Source organism: Stereum hirsutum (assembly GCF_000264905.1).
Source record: "Stereum hirsutum FP-91666 SS1 unplaced genomic scaffold STEHIscaffold_6, whole genome shotgun sequence".
NCBI classification, from domain to species: Eukaryota; Fungi; Basidiomycota; class Agaricomycetes; order Russulales; family Stereaceae; genus Stereum; species Stereum hirsutum.
The window spans coordinates 951,939-967,865 of NW_006763136.1; the positions used below are offsets into that span (position 1 = coordinate 951,939).

The 15,927-nt window shown below is 49.9% G+C and overlaps 4 protein-coding genes across 4 annotated transcripts; 2 read left to right on the forward strand and 2 right to left on the reverse strand.

Annotated features, from left to right (window-relative positions):
* Positions 1–42: 42 nt before the first annotated feature.
* Positions 43–2,570, reverse strand: STEHIDRAFT_96335 (alpha/beta-hydrolase). The gene is made up of 10 exons (XM_007303489.1): positions 2,317–2,570; positions 2,026–2,164; positions 1,760–1,955; positions 1,549–1,695; positions 1,336–1,468; positions 1,118–1,224; positions 865–952; positions 667–694; positions 427–567; positions 43–368 (listed from the first exon to the last, which is right to left on the reverse strand). Exons 1-9 carry the CDS (start codon positions 2,326–2,328, stop codon positions 479–481), a joined length of 939 nt encoding a protein of 312 aa, XP_007303551.1. The 5' UTR covers positions 2,329–2,570; the 3' UTR covers positions 43–368; positions 427–478.
* Positions 2,571–3,344: 774 nt separating this feature from the next.
* Positions 3,345–7,429, forward strand: STEHIDRAFT_120957 (uncharacterized protein). Its single transcript, XM_007303490.1, has 21 exons — positions 3,345–3,802; positions 3,852–4,390; positions 4,457–4,520; positions 4,579–5,059; positions 5,130–5,282; positions 5,345–5,423; positions 5,476–5,663; positions 5,759–5,865; positions 5,931–6,037; positions 6,095–6,153; positions 6,209–6,222; positions 6,294–6,349; positions 6,413–6,473; positions 6,535–6,605; positions 6,670–6,692; positions 6,754–6,774; positions 6,850–6,866; positions 6,928–6,960; positions 7,024–7,047; positions 7,102–7,159; positions 7,222–7,429. The coding sequence occupies exons 2-21, from the start codon at positions 4,046–4,048 to the stop codon at positions 7,241–7,243; spliced, it is 1,983 nt and encodes a 660-aa protein (XP_007303552.1). The 5' UTR covers positions 3,345–3,802; positions 3,852–4,045; the 3' UTR covers positions 7,244–7,429.
* A 311-nt stretch (positions 7,430–7,740) lies between these two features.
* STEHIDRAFT_120958 (NAD-aldehyde dehydrogenase) lies at positions 7,741–11,241 on the forward strand. The gene is made up of 10 exons (XM_007303491.1): positions 7,741–8,043; positions 8,143–8,268; positions 8,343–8,429; positions 8,500–8,581; positions 8,646–8,712; positions 8,809–9,008; positions 9,082–9,177; positions 9,239–9,849; positions 9,914–9,967; positions 10,041–11,241. The coding sequence occupies exons 1-10, from the start codon at positions 7,810–7,812 to the stop codon at positions 10,167–10,169; spliced, it is 1,686 nt and encodes a 561-aa protein (XP_007303553.1). The 5' UTR covers positions 7,741–7,809; the 3' UTR covers positions 10,170–11,241.
* A 688-nt stretch (positions 11,242–11,929) lies between these two features.
* STEHIDRAFT_146733 (uncharacterized protein) lies at positions 11,930–14,449 on the reverse strand (the record flags this gene model as incomplete). The annotated part of the gene is made up of 10 exons (XM_007303492.1): positions 11,930–12,803; positions 12,858–12,919; positions 12,977–13,035; positions 13,109–13,291; positions 13,360–13,394; positions 13,458–13,561; positions 13,642–13,843; positions 14,018–14,179; positions 14,232–14,351; positions 14,426–14,449. 10 exons carry the CDS (start codon positions 14,447–14,449, stop codon positions 12,105–12,107), a joined length of 1,650 nt encoding a protein of 549 aa, XP_007303554.1. The 3' UTR covers positions 11,930–12,104.
* Positions 14,450–15,927: the final 1,478 nt, after the last annotated feature.

Consider the following 15,927-nt stretch of genomic DNA (forward strand, 5'->3'; position numbering starts at 1 on the left):
ACCAGCGCAGGGAGATCGTCAAAGTCGTGAAGAGAAAGAGGGAAGGAAGAAATAGTGTACATTCATGCTATCGACGTAGACTATCTAATAACCGCAGATAATCTACATGAATACTGGAACAAGGACCGACAGCGATAAGCTGTTTAAGTGCGACACTGGTGAGACAGCAGCGAAGCAATGTCCTCGAGGCGAAACAGATGCGGGACGATGCGGGGTACGGCAGGAGAACGTCTAAGTAAAGACTTCACCAGCCGGTCTGAGGAAGTCGCGTCGAAGAGCTATCGATAGAGCGGAAGGAATGTGGTCGTGTGGCCCGTACCTAACTATCTCTCCCTCCAAGGCTCGCAGCTGCTGCCTGAGACGCCTTTCTATGAGAAAAGGGTCGCGTCAGCAAGTATTCCCACCACACAATTCAGGGATTCTCACCATCACGAGCCCTATTCTTGCGTGCTCTCTGCAATCACGGTCCACCGGCAGACTAAAGATAAGCCTTCGTCCTTCCAGCACAAACCTCCGGCTGCGCCGTTCCAGACTGGGACCCCTCCAAGAAGGCATATATTTCCTCCGCTATAAGGACCGTACATATCGATGGTACAGGAGACGTACGACATTCGTCCATAACACATCATCAGCGGAATTCATGGCGAGCACAAAAATACGGCTTACCGACTTCTCTCGGCTTTTCTTGCACGGCCTGTTACACAAATCAAAGATGGAGCCAATGAGAGTAATCAAGTTGGGTCATTGTATCCCAAAGGGGCATGGACGTTAACAACGAGGTGTTGATGTGGATGTGGGGCCAGGTTCGGGACGTAAGCAGGTTTCGGTCAGTTATAATCTTCGGCCCAGCCCGTAGCGACTTACGAGGTGCCCAGCGCCGGCTATCCTGACGTTCGACGCATTTCGAGGTCTGAGCCAGACGCGCTCTTGAGCCAGTTGTTCTGTACCAATGCTGTACCATCATGATTCAATGATCGACAAGGTTAGATACGACGTCGATGACCAAAAGGAAACGACCGGTCGACATTGAGATCAAGAAGGATTGATGATGTGAGTTCGTAGCAGTAGAGATGGTTGAGAACAGTTGCATAAGAGCAAAGGTAGGAATGGAGCGTACCCGCCTTCACCCGGCATAATCCACTTCAATGCGATCTTCTCGTCGAGTTTGTCGAGCACCGCCCATGCCTCGTGTGTAACGAGTGATTCCGCGAATACGACAGCTTCCTAGACATACCGCCACAACATAAGTATATAAGTCGAACTTCGCCCACTGGGATGCTGACATGAACACATGGGCAGTAGGAGAGAGGATGGAAAGAGAAAAGGCGAACATACCTGGACACCAGTCGTCTTCAATCTCACGCTCCCGTTCGGCGTCGAATACATTCCATGTTCAACATAAGAATCTAACACGGCCGGGTCCCATCGTGCGAAGAACGGAGCATTGAGTAGGCGACGTGCTTCCTCCCTGCGAATCAAATCAACAGTAAACCTTCAACGCCAGAAAAAAAATGGAAGGGAAAAGGGTAAGTCCACAATGTAACTCACCGCGAAGCCCATTCCTGCCTCCTCCCCAGTGCACCACTAAGGTACACCTGTAAGTCTTCCGAGCGATCGTAATCCCGCGGAATGATAACAGGATCGACCAACACCAACCCAGAAAACAGGAAAGGATGATTGTACGCTCCTAATACTCTGCGTAAGGACGCCGCCAGACGGTCAGCGTTACCAGCTAAGTTCCGGGGAGGGTGGGGCCTACAAGCTTGCGCCACCGAACGAATGGCCTACACAAATGATCTTGCGGTCCGCAAATCCCTGCTTCGTTCGAAGTTGTGATATGGACTCAGAGACGCGCTCGAGATGTACTGGCAAGTTGAGAGATCCAGGAGCTGAATCCTCTGGCAAGTAATTGATGAAGAAATTGAGGATGTCGCGGGTGTTATCTGCCCAGTCAACTAGATCCGAGTGATACACAGGGTGAGACGGGATGAAAGTGGGTGGAGGTGGAAGGTTACCCTGACATACATATTGCACGAAGCTTTGAAGCGTTGATTTGGGCTGAATCTCCGTGTTGGACTGCATCCCATGTCCAAATTTCGTCAATCTGGTAGGCTGAAGTTGACTGGGCTTGAGATAAAAGGTGAGATAACATAGGCTCAAACGTCTATATTGACAGGAAGTATGAGCGTTCGTCCCCGAAATTAAGCTGAGGAGGACGCTCGAACTTGAATCACGACGAAACATGTTCGTACAAACGCCACACGGAACTTCGAAGGCCGCTGCTAGGCCACAACCCAAAATGATGAATGTACTTGCCTCCTTATGCATCCCATTTGCATGGGTACAAAATAGGGTCACGCCCTTGCCTCTTTCACTTCCGCCATTCCCGCTCGTATTCCTCACGTATCTTCCCAAACAATTCCATAGCACCTCACGACTCCCCTCGCCTAGCACCTCTCCCCGCTCCTGCTTCCACTTCAACTGTAATAGGTCCTTCGTCCATCTACCCACTCGTTCCTTCCTCTCTTCCTTCGTCTCTCCGTCTTTCGGAATAGTTGGTTCTGGTATGTCCGGGGTCTGTCGTGGATAGGCTGAGGGTATAAGGTGAGTTGTGTAGGTGTATCCATATCGATGCAATGGTGTAGATGACGATGCACGTATTGGCGAAGGAGGCTGGGGTATGGGTAGAGACTGAAGGAGGGCATATGGTGGCGGTTGGATAGGGAGAAGACGCCGGGGCTCGAGCTTAGGATGCTGTTCGAACGACGTTGGTCTCAGATAGGTGAATTTTGACATGGATTGTTCCTTGAATTAGTGTGTCGTTTCGATGACCTTACTTGCCGATATTTGGGTGTATGAAAAATCAGACAAACAAGGAGCTACTGAGTACGCAGAATATTGCCTACGTCGGTTGACATAAATCGGAATACTTAGGGGGAAACACGCTCACTCTCCGGGTCCGGGACTGTCCGGGACTCCGGTTACTTGGGGTTTCAAAGTCCGCCGCTGTCCGCCGCCACTTCAGTCGCCAGGACTCAGTACTCAGCGCTCAGCGCTTCAGCGGCCTGACGATGGCTCACAAGATAGCTTGCAGATCTAGCTTCACTGCTTGCAATTCGAGAGCACAGAAGATCGTCTCTAACTAGGTTTTGGATCAATCCCCCTCTCCTGAGTACATTCGACCCGAAACATGATATAACAATAAAGTCGGTCGGACATCATCACCATCTTATGGGAAGCCTCATAGCCATCTAATAATTTCCTTCCTCCTCTGCATTACTGGTCTAGGACTCCTGAATCTTCTTATTCACTCAGATCACGTTGTATCTGCTTGAAGAACGCTTATCAAGCGCGCTCATGCCATTGGAGGAAATGCTGCATTGCTACCCTGATGTTTACTTCCTCCTCGCGCTCACTGACCTGAAAGGAAAGGAAGGCATCGGGTACGACGGACATCAATCTTTCTTTTCTCCTTGGAAATCTTAGGCGGAAGTCTGTTCGGATAATACTCTTCGGGAGAGTTACACCTGTATGTGTCCCGTCCTTTCTCCGCAGGCAACACCGATAACGTCGACATCGCCATTTGCACTTCTCTTGTGCCTCACATGATGATTGAACCAGGCTTCCTGGATACCACGAACTATCCAATTGTATCGTAGCGGATCTTGTCTCCTCATCGGCAATTCGTCGACTCCTGCGGAAAGCATCTACATTTGTTGTACTATCCAGTCTCGCTGTGGGGTACATCGAAGTCGGCGACTTAAAGATACCAGAAGCGAACTGGCTTTTGATATCATGAAGGGTAAGGCTTTTGCCGCCTCTGTCACATCCATACTAATACGTCGATTCAGGGCAATTTAACTAGGGGAGCTTCTTGGCTGGGTCTGCTTGTGTCCCTCGACAGCACATGGAGACTTGATGGATACGGTTGCGAGTTCTTCCGGACGTTTTCTGACGACTTCTGACGTATAAAGCTCGACTGCTGAGTTCATCGAGTCCGACCGACCCCCCCACTGTTGTCTTCGATATCAGGCAGACAAGCAGTATGCAGTCGTTGGCTCAGGCTACAATCACATCTTCCGCTCGCGTTCTTCTCGGGGCTCTCACGGTCGCTCAGGCTTTGCAACCGTCTTGGGCTGCTGAAGTTGTTAGATCTGACGCGTGTGCTTCGATTGCTGGTCTCGCATTTGCGCCACCTGCGGACGTGATCGCGTGCCAGAAGTCGTTTCCTTTCAATGAGACTTTGAGGCAGAACGTCTTGGCCAATATCGCTGGTGTATTTGACTTTTACACGTTTGAGAACTACTATCTGGACTCTCCGGCGCCTTTTGAGGAGAGTACGGATCCTATCAGGGAAAACATCGCGAGGATCAACTCCACTACGTATGAGGTACTGTAATTTGCTCTACGTCAACGAGTGAGTGGAGCTGAGCGCTGAACACTGGTGGTTGAACAGACCGATTACGATTTCAACTTCGACTTGTGGAACTTCACGATAAAGCTCAATGACGGTCACACCAGTATGTTATATGCATTTTCTTTCTGTTGCCACCGCCTCATAAGCGTGCTCCATAACAGGGTGGTATCCTTACTGCTACACCACGTACCAGAACCTACTTCCCGCCCCCGTCGTTTCTCTCGACGTCAATGGAACGCAAAACGTCTACATCGTCCCCGACCTTGTCGAATACATCTCCCTCATCGGCGACGGGTACACCTCCTACTATGATTCCATCGGTTTTGATTGGAAACGTCTTGCCAGTGCTAAGGTGCTCCAAATCGGAGGCATGGATGCATACGATTACGTGGACTACATCGCCAGCACTGTTTCTGGCAACTTCTTGGACCACGGCGTCAGAGTGAACAGCGTGTTCAGTGGGTACAGGATCTCCAGCGACGCATTTAGCCAGAGGATTGGCGACCTGGCGGGACCCAGTTGGATATCGCAGACGGATTTAACGTTTGTCGTGGTTCTTGCGAACTCGACAGAAGAAGAAACGGTGACCGTGCCATATCTTGCGGATTTCGCGGGCACCGACTTCACGGACGCTGCCAGCTAGTATGTTTCTCTTTCCAAATGCGATCTGCTCCATACGATCCCTTGCTTATGAAAGTGGCTGACGATGTAGCTGGGAGAATAACTGTGCTGCGAACGATGAGACTAATGGTATCGATTACAAGACCTCCAGTGCAACCCGCCGCCGAGGTCTTGAGAGGAAATTGGCGAGAGGAGACATTAAGGACTTGAGTTTGACGAACGCTGTCGCACTCCCCGATCCCTAGTAAGTCCAGTCTCTCATATACTTTTTCACCAACTTTTTCAATGTGCTTTTTGCTTTTGTAGCCTCCCAACCCTGCCGGCGCTCAATGGAAGTTCAGGTATCGTTTATGGGTATGTGTTGCCCGATAACAAGACTGGTGCTGTATGTCTCGGTTTCCCCACCGTCTGTTGTTCATGAATTGACGTCCTTGTAGCTCCTTGTCGGGTCATTCTCTCCGGATGACTTCGATGGGTTCCAGTCACAGGTCGACTCTATCATTACTGCTTTCACGGCCGCCGGGGTGACCCGTCTCTTGGTCGACGTCACTAATAATGGCGGTGGATATGTCTGCTTGGGATTCTTCCTGCACAACTATCTCACTGGTAATAAGATTGGGAATCCGTGAGTGGTCGCCTTTCAACACACTTGAATATATCTCATCTCATCTCATTGCCTCTGTCCTCGCATTCACTCACTGTCTCATCTCATGCATGCAGAGGCTTCCAGAGTTCGGCTCGCGCCAATCCTCTCGCTCAGAAAATCGTCGCATCGGATATCGACCTCGGCTTGGATGACACCTACACCTTCTACACTGCTGACAACTGTGAGATATTTTCTTAAGTTTCTTCTGCACATCCGTAATGCGCTAAACACGGCAATAAATTGTAGACGCGTTTTTGAACAACACGGAGATGCCTGCATCGTACAACTACATGGACCCCAATCTTTCGGAGGTCGTCAATGGCGAGGACGACCCACAGTCCCAGAGATTCTTTGTACGTATTCCTGTCTTCGAGCGCTACATACGCTGGTGACTTATAGGCGAGAAATAGGATACCTGCCAGTTGACTTACGTGGTCGATATCCCGACTTCGCCACCTTTCGCTCTAGAGTGAGCTTCGATATACTACTTTTAGCTAATACACATACTGAATTGCGACACGCAGGAATGTTGCCATTGGTGCGTTGAATTCACTTTCTAGTATATAGGCTGCCTGGAGTACTGACCTTGTGGCGCGCCACATGTTACAGTCACCAACGGCTGGTGTGCATCGACCTGCGCCTTGTTCACTACCGTCATGAACGAGGTATGTGTTGTTTGCATTCACTCCCTCCGAGGTTAGTCACTCACTCAGAACACTTTGATGTAGCGCGAGAACGTTACGATCGGTGTCTTTGGCGGGAAGCCAGGAGAGGACGTTCAGTTCAAAGGTCGTTCAACCCCGCCTTCGACATTTGAAGTCGATTGTTGATCTCATGAGCGGCATAATAGGTATGGCTGGGAACCAAGTTCTTGAATGGTACGACCTGGACAGTGAGATCAAGACGGCCAATTTGGGTAATGTAAGCGTTGTCGTTGTGCCTCTCGTTGTCCGCACCAAGATGATTAATTGCTCATCCATCGTAGGACTCGTCGTCTCCTCCTGATCTGTGAGTGAAGGTACAAGCCGCATTCAATAAAACAATGACTGATGCAGACTTGGACTCTTAGCCTTATTGATGGCGACATGCGGTAAGTTTCTACAGCATGCAGTAGGTTTGGATGGGTATCCGATTCTGACTATGCACACCCGTATCATTTTTCCAGAGTAAATTGGCGGACAGGTAGTCTTCTTCGATATTTGATTGCTACTACAGCGCTCTGATCTCATCTTGTTCTCCACAGCTTGGAGCTACTTCGACGAGTCCAAGCCCATTGGTGAGTGATTTCTGTTCCGACTCATAAACCAGACCGGACTAAGTTCCTCTCTACTTTTATCAGCATACGTCTCCGAGCTTCCGAAGTGTAAGCCTACATTTACCTGACACCGAAATGAAGTTATAAAGTGTTTGTCCGCAGACCGCTGGCCATATACCGCCGACACCTACAACAACCCTCAGAACCTCTGGATTTTCGCGTAAGTCTTCATCCACCCAATGAAATGGATTCAAACTAATGCAGGACGTGTTCGGTTTCTAGTGCCGGTCAGATATTCGACTGAGATGCAGATATCTAGGGCTCGCACTTGATACCCAGGGGATGAGGACTACCTCACTTAGGAGGGTCATGTTACACAGTCCGACACATGGCACTGGTAGATATACGCGGTTATCTAGACCAGTGATCAGGCATGGTGAAAGTTATACCCCTCTGTTACCGTTATTTATCAGTAATACACGTATTTGGGACCATATGATGGAAGTATAGAGGAGGATCCAATCTGTGCGGTTGCGATCATGCGGGGTCCAATGGTGTTGATAGCGGCAGGATGTGTTACATAGTACACTAGCGAAATGGAGAGGTGGACCATATAGAATAAGAAAAATTGACTTTGAGAAACCATCCGCCGACTACTGGTAGGGAGCTTCCTCCACCGTTCCTCTCGCGCCACATACAACTAGCGTTACGCCACCCCTACGCGATCACGAGGCTTCATGGAAGCCAGTGTTTCACAAGATCCGTCCCTGTTGAACGTTAAGCGCCAGCACACTCCTCACCTTTCCTCACCTTTCCTTTCTGCTCATATTCAGAACTCCAGGAAAGCATACTGGAGTTGGTCAATTCAACATGCTCCCCCACAGAGCAGGCTCTTCGTCTCTCCGTCGTTCACTCAGGACTCTGAGGGGCTCTCGTCTTGCTCGTGATCTTTCGACTAGAGCATCCGCCGTTCTTTCTGCTCTTGATATACCTACGACTCCAGTCGAACTTGAAGGTGTCTACGATGGGACGTGGAAAGGTTCTGGAGAGGTCATTCAGTCGCGTTGCCCGACAACTGGTGAAGTCTTGGCCAGAGTGAAGACAGTGAGTCGTCGGCTCTGTCGTGACGTGCTCAAGCGATATTGCGAAGCGTGGAGTCCTCCATGAAGTTACTGACTTACGGTCGGCTGCTAATCGGTATAGGCTAGCCCTGAGGAACTGCACACTGCCCTTGACAAATCGCGAGAGGCTTTTGAGATGTTCAGGATGGTGCCCGGGCCCCAAAGAGGCGAAATTGTTAGGCAGATTCGGGAGGGCCTGTTCGCGAAGGTGAGTCTCGTCACCCGTTGCTTTTACTCCGTCTCGCATTGCAGAGTCTAATTTCAACATGCACGGTTTCTTAGCGAGAAGCACTTGGCGCTCTTGTGAGCCTGGAGATGGGCAAGATCCGGACCGAAGGTGTCGGAGAGGTCCAAGAGTTTGTGGACATCGTACGTCCAACTATTATCCACTCAATTTCCCTCCCTTCTGAAGTGATGTAATGGTATTTGATGTCCTCAGTGCGATTATGCCGTCGGTCTTTCTCGTATGATGAACGGACGAATTATCCAGTCTGAGAGACCTGGACATTCTATACTCGAAGGTATGTCGTGTCACACTCTCGAGCTGTGTGGAACAAACAGCTTACAGAAGGTGTCGGTATGAAGTCCCAAATCCATTAGGTATCGTCGCCGTACTATCGGCATTCAATTTCCCAGTCGCGGTCTATGGCTGGTAGGTTCGAAGCTTGGGCCACAATGAGGCCACAAGGCCACGCCACAATAACACATACTTAGCCCCTATTCGCTTACGCCTAGCCTTCTTCCACAGGAACCTCTCTCTATCCATGGCAGCAGGTAATGCAACCATATGGAAACCCTCACAGACCACACCCCTTTGTGCTATTGCTGTGACCAAGATCGTCTCAGCGGTGCTTGAGAAGAACGGAATCCCGGGTGCTGTTGCTGGCCTGGTCATTGGTGGCAAGGATGTCGGGGAGGCAATCGTGGAAAGTGAAGGTGTTGATATGGGTGAGCCTCCATAGTATTATTGATTCTCCATGAAGGCTCTTGGTTGATTCTGACGTTATGAACTGGTTGTTAGTCTCATTCACGGGAAGTGAAGCTGTTGGTAGACAGGTCGGCAAGAAGGTTCAGTCACGGTTCGGCAAAGTCCTCCTCGAACTCGGAGGTAACAACGGTCAGTCAAACCTATAATTTGCAGTCTTTCTATACTCAAGCCGATTTTGGGCTCCTGGCAGCTTCTATCATCGCTCCCTCGGCAGACCTCAACTTGGCCCTCCCTGCCACCTTCTTCGGTGCTGTAGGCACTGCTGGCCAACGTTGTACATCGACCCGCCGTCTATACCTCCACAAATCCATATCCTCCCAGTTCCTCGAAAGATTGACCAAGCTCTACGATTCGCTCCTTCCCGGTGACCCCTTGCATCCTGCAACATTGTTAGGGCCTGTCCATACAGCAGCCGCGGTCGATCTTTACAATCAAACCGTCTCTAGCCTGTCATCGCACTCTTCCGCCACGGTCCTCACCTCTCGTTCTGGACAGCGTTTCTCCGTATCCCAGCTCTCATCCAGCGAAACAAGCGAAACAGACCTTTCATCAGGAAACTTCGTCCGCCCCGCACTCGTTCAGCTCTCCACCGGCTCGCCTGCCGATCCATCTGTATCGAGCATCTGGAAGACCGAGAAGTTTATCCCTGTCCTTTGGGTGGCTGAATATGACGGTTTGGAGGAGGTTATTCAGTGGAATAATGCAGTGCCACAAGGCTTAAGTAGTAGCTTGTGGACGAGGGATGTGGGAGAGGTGGGGAAGTGGGTGGGTGCCGGGGGTAGTGATTGTGGGATTGTTAATGTGCGTGTTTACCTCTCTTTCTCTGAATATTTGAACAAGTAACTCACAAACGAACTGGATGTAGGTCAACGTCGGCACGTCGGGTGCGGAGATTGGGGCTGCATTCGGTGGGAACAAGGTTCGTCTTCAATCTTCGTTCCACATAATCTATGTTTCCTTGCGTCTCAACAACAAACACTTTAACAACACAGAGTACGGGCTGGGGACGCGAGTCGGGCGGGGATGCGTGGAAGCAGTATGTTAGATGGAGTGCGTGCACGATCAACTACTCGGACAAAGCGCCTTTGGCTCAGGGAGTGGATTTCTCGGCGATTGCTTGAATATATTGGTTTTATCGGAAATGTACGATAGCTCGGACGTTGCTTGTATCATATACAAACGTACATCGTTTCTGAACATCTATCAACACATTGTGGCACCCTGTTGCCCCTGTGGCGGAGCCATGCCTGGTCATGCTCTCACACCACAACGCTCTAAGCCTCCTGCGCAATCATCTCCTGCACCTTCTCCCTCAGCCCATTCTCCCAGTCATCACAACAAGCTGAGAACAAAGCTGTGTCCCTTTTCAAGTTTTGTGCTTTTGTATCACCTTCTCTCGGGGCGTCACCCTCCTTTCCCTCTGGCAATACGATGTGCCACCTCAGTACTCCCTCATCCTTGAACCCAATCCTCTTCGCAGCTTTCTTGCTCGGCTCATTCCTCGAATTCGCCCTCCACTCAACTCTCCTGAGGCCCAAGGCGCCAGGGAATCGTGATGACAATTCGAGCGCATAACGCAAGAGAACGCAGACCGCATTCGTCGTCACATATGTCCTCTGAAACTCGGGGAAAGTGACGACGAATCCAATCTCCGTCGTGAGGTTGGGTGCATCTGACTTTATCAAACCCACAACACCAGCCATCGTCTCCCCTTTGCCTTCTCTTTTCTTCGACGTGCCTCTATCGAGCATGGCGAAGAGGCACCAGTTTCGGTCTGTGCGTACGCCGTGTTCGAGGAAGTGCAGGAATTCGGCGAGAGTGGCGAAGTGTGAGGGGAGGTAACGTGCGAGTTCGGGATGAGCGGTGAGCACTGTGATGTAAGTTTGGGCGTGCAGACGTGGGATGAGAGGGGTTAGGCGGACGCGAGGAGTTGAGAGAAGGTCCGGGTTAGAGGTGAGGTCGATGGGGAAGACGAAGTTGATGTCGTAGGGAGAGGGTCCGTAGGATTCATCGGAGATTTCGGCTGGTATTTTGGTCGGTGGGGATGGGGTATAGGTGTTGACGAAGGTTTCAGACATAGCAAGCTGACTGGGGGACACTGGGATGCGAATGATAAAGTGTGCTGAAAGTAACGCTGAACAGAGATCAGCTTCGACGTCAATTTACTATCAGTACGTTCCTTATATAACGCAATACAGGGTTTCGTCGAGTCAGAAATCGAGTATCCTATCTGGCAATGACTCGACTCATAGCTCGCCGCAGCGGTGGACCATGATGTACTGTCTAGTACACGGAAGCCAGCGAAAATATATCTCTGTCGACTACCTATACATACATGCGACACGCAGCTGTATCTTGATCTTCATACTGATGGATAGTATTAACTCATGCTACAGAGCAAACTACAGGTGATCGTGGTTGGAGAAACAGACGCGACGCGACGCGTCATCCTGATATTCTCACACGTGACCGCTCTTGCCTCGGAGCATTGAATTTACTGCTCGTTTACTGCTGTATTTTTCTCACAATCCTCTCATTCAAATAACAAATAAAGAGTAGCTGGGATCGGACCTAGGCTCTCTGTACTATGGAGCTACACCTTACCAACGAGTTCCTATGGTGTCATGCTTAGGCCTGGCCGATAGATTTGGCAGTGCATGCATTGTTAATGTTGACCAACTGTTGACCTCCCGGGTACGCACAATGCACCGTACTTACTCCTGCCAAACTGGTCAACATCAACCACTGCCTTCTCGAGATAGGTTTATGTTGACGTTGTAATGCTCGTAGGCGAACGTTGACGACTGCCTTGGTTCCCGCACCGACGGGGATCGCACTGTTCTACAAACCGGTTTCGAATTCGGACAAGACACGAGTGGGGGTATAGATCGCATTTTCAGAAAGCTAAGTATATGAGTGGAGAGAGTAGTGCTACCAATGAGAGAACGGATTGATGAGTGGAGTCTGGTAGCAAATTTGAAATGCAGAGTACACTAAAGAATACAGCAAGAATACAGGAGGAGAAAGAAGGACTTATAGCAGCAAGTACATTACTTTTAAACGCTGTCAAATACCTTCGAGAAGTATTGCTGAACACCCTCGACGCCGCGTGCGATAGCTCCGACGTATCCATCCGGACGGACAATTACAATCCTACTCTGCCCCTTATGGGAATACGCATCAAACGCATGACCTAACCTATCCTCCAGCATTAAGTCTGCGTCGATGACGCTCGAGGAGGCATGGGTGCCTTTAGCGTAAATAACCACCGTTTGAAGGACGCCATGGGGAAGGTTCCCAACGTACTTGGAAGTGTTCCCGACATCGGCGTCGTCGCCGTCGACAGTTTTGAGAAGGAGCACGGTGTGGAGGAAGGGGCGGAAGATGTCGAATACAGCCGTTTCCTTCTGAGTACGAACATTCAGAAGGTGAGGAGCGTCCGGAGCCCTGTCCCCGGCTCTCAAGACGCCATCCGATTCGTATGGGCTGGTAACTGTAGCTTTCGCAGGATCTTCCTCTTGAAATTCGTCTAAAACGATAGAGCTCGACCTATAATTGACGCCAAGTTGGTATAAGATCGATGGTCGATCCATAGAGGATCCTTTGCGGTTGGGATCGATTTGTTTTTGCAGCAAGCTAGCCGTCAACTGTAGCATATGCTGAATGACGGGGAGACGTTCTTCGGTGTAGGTGTCGAGGAGGGTGGGAGGAGAAAATCCTTTAATGACGAGGGCAAGTTTCCAGGCGAGGTTGAACTATGCAAGCAGTGAGCCGAAGATACTTCACCAAGCGAAAATGTGGTAGCTTACGGAGTCCATGACGCTAGAGTTCAGACCTTGATCCCCGGTAGCGCTGTGAATGTGTGCAGCATCTGGCATATGATAATTGCGGGTCAGTACCAAGTCTGCAGAGCATGCGGCATACCAACCTCCTGCAACAAATATCCGTCCCTTCCTGAACGTGTCGACCACACGGAAATTGTTCGGTCTGGAAACAGTCATATGTGGATCAGCTCGTTCTTCTTGACTTGGACGGATAAGCGTAGGAGGAGTTCACGCACTTATAGCTGCTCAGGGTCTTCACATCGCCAAACTTGAGGTCCGGAATCTTTGTAGTCTTGCGTATGAATTCGAAAAAGTGTTCATGGTCGACCATGGCTCTTTCGACATCGAGTCCAGGACCCGATGCCCTAAACATATAGACATCTTCATCGAGAGCGCGTTGTGTGGGCAGTATAGCGATCCTGAGAGATATGGCGTGGTCAGAGCTAGAGCAAGACTTTCAAGTACGGAGGGCAGATATAACACTGACATGTCGTTAGGTGGGGCCCCAAATATACTCCCGTACTGAATGAATGTCCTGTCATCAGCCAGAATTTCACGAGAATATGTGTACTGTACAGCAAATACCTCTTTGTCCACGCTTCCGGTCATCTGGATGTCTCCAACAGCCAAGACAAAGTCATCTTTGCTCTCTCCGAGGAACTTGAGGCCCAGTTGTCTGCGTACAGAGCCTTATATGCCCAACTACAGGTTAACGACGTCGTTGCGGTACCGATATGAGGAAGCCATATAAAACAGGGAGAAAGCACACCTCGAGCTCCATCAGCGCCGACGACAAACAGACTCTCGACGGACTCTGTCTGATTTCCTGTCTTTATGATCGAAATAACATCGTCGTTGCGTTGTTCCGATGACAGAAGCTCCGAGGAAAATTCGACTTCAACGTTTGAATTTTTTAGATGTTCCCTCAACACACGGCAAAACCGTTCTTGGCCAATCATATAAGGCGTCGCCTGGAGGAATCCATGAAATTTGATGTTAGTCCAAATGTCAATGATCGTGTTAGACTCTGTTTGACCCGATGGAAACCTACACATTTAATCTCTGATCCTCTATTGGGAGAAAATTAAATGTGCTCGCTCACATGGGCTTAAACATAGTCCATCAAAGCAATGGAGTATACGCACGAACGGTCGATCTGGTGTGGGTTTAGTATTCTCGGGATTAAGTGGCTTCACTGCGACTAGGCGTCCTTCGGAGTCATAGTGCTTCATGTCTAAGACCGGCCTTCCAACCGTTTGGAGATCGTCCAGAATGCCCAAGAACTTGTAGATCTCGAGGCTTCGAGGCTGTGTATCAAGGGCGTGAGGAGAGTGGGATGTACGAAGAGGATTGAGTTACCTGAGCCCCAACACCGCGTTGCGCATCAGATGGGTTGTCGAGTTTCTCGATAATACGGACAGATATGCCGCTCTGAACCAGACTAAGAGCGAGTACAAGCCCAGTAGGTCCAGCACCGGCCTGAGAATGGCAACATATAAGTCAGATTCCGGATGGGTGCCGCATGGAGGAACACAGGGAGAAAGAGAACATACAATCAAGACCTGAGTATGTGGCATTCAGGTATGCGGAATGAAGCGAGTCCTTGAAGAGGGTGTGTTAACGCAGAAGTTACTTTTTGAAGGGATACGCCACGGGTATTTATACCTTAGCGGAGGTGTCCAGCCGTAGTGTCAGAGAGATGACTTTGAATGGGCCGATGACTCGACTCCAAAGGATCCGTACCCTTCCCATCTGTACGTAGATGAACGGGTTCTGATCTAGCCCAATCAAATCCCAACGACGTTCGTAGTATATTGCAACCGGAGATGTTTTGGACGACCTCGATGATATGTTGAGTCGGAAGGTTGACGCGTCTGCCGGCCGCATCAGCAAACGCGCTTGAGTTCGATGCATCTGATGATTCGGGCCGTCTGTTGTAAAGGTCAGCTATTACTGTAATAACTCATCTCCTCTCCAGACACTCATTTTTGCAACAGACTCGTTCCTTGTAGCCTTTTTATGTCTAGTTCTCGTTCATCAATGATTCGCAGGTCGACTGACTGTCATCTCTCGTAAGCTCGATGAGTTTGTCGTTGTCAGCCGCAATGGTGGATGCTTATCCTCGAAAGAACCTTACAAAACTCATGGTGCATTAAAAGGGTCGACTTGATCCTGCACCGCCGCCCATATGAGATGCCGAGAATGATGCACCGCGACCTGAGGCCTGAGACGCCACCTCTGCTAGCCCAGCTTCTAGATCCTTCTCCTTCGGGAGGCCTTTGCATAACATGCCTTCGAGACTGAGATAGGATACCGTGGGGCTGCGCTCCTTTCAACCACCGGCTGCTGCGAGTGCAACGACGGGAGATCCGGACTCGGAGGGTGGATATATAAGAAGGGTATTGCATATATTTTTGGACGCGATGAAGTACAGAACGTGATGCATGATAGACCGAAAGAGCGAGAGGCGAGGGGTAAGAGATGGGAGAGAGCGAAAGATTTATGTCGGTAGACTTGCGAAAACGAGAAAGGGAGTGGAAAGGGCATGGAGTTCCAATGACGGATCATAGAGATTATCTCTGCGCCATACAAGAAAAATGAGGCAGAGACACTCTTGCGTTTCACGGCAACTCGTGGAGTACGTTACTCACCGAGACTGGTAACCACCTCATCCTCTGAGTCTCTCAATGTTGCAGCTCATTCGTTGTCTCAAACAAAGGTAGGTGATCGTCTAGGTCTGCAGTCACCATAGACTTCATTTACGGCCTCGCTCAGCATGTCGTCCTTCAGGCTCATACTAGTCCAAATTCGTTACTAGAGGCCAGGTGGGTAGATCGGATTGTATTACATGCCTCACCAAGAATGTTTTGCAAGAGATTTTTGACCCTTCCAGAAGATCTTTCCCGAAATGTGGTCTGAGAGAGGTTTTCCAGGATGTGACCTGAGTGAACGTTTGCTCATTTCGGTGGTCACAAAAAAAATGAGACAGAATCAAAGAGAATCCAAAGCAAAGAGAGGTTGAACGTGGCAATGGTAGAGGCGGCAGCAAACGGCA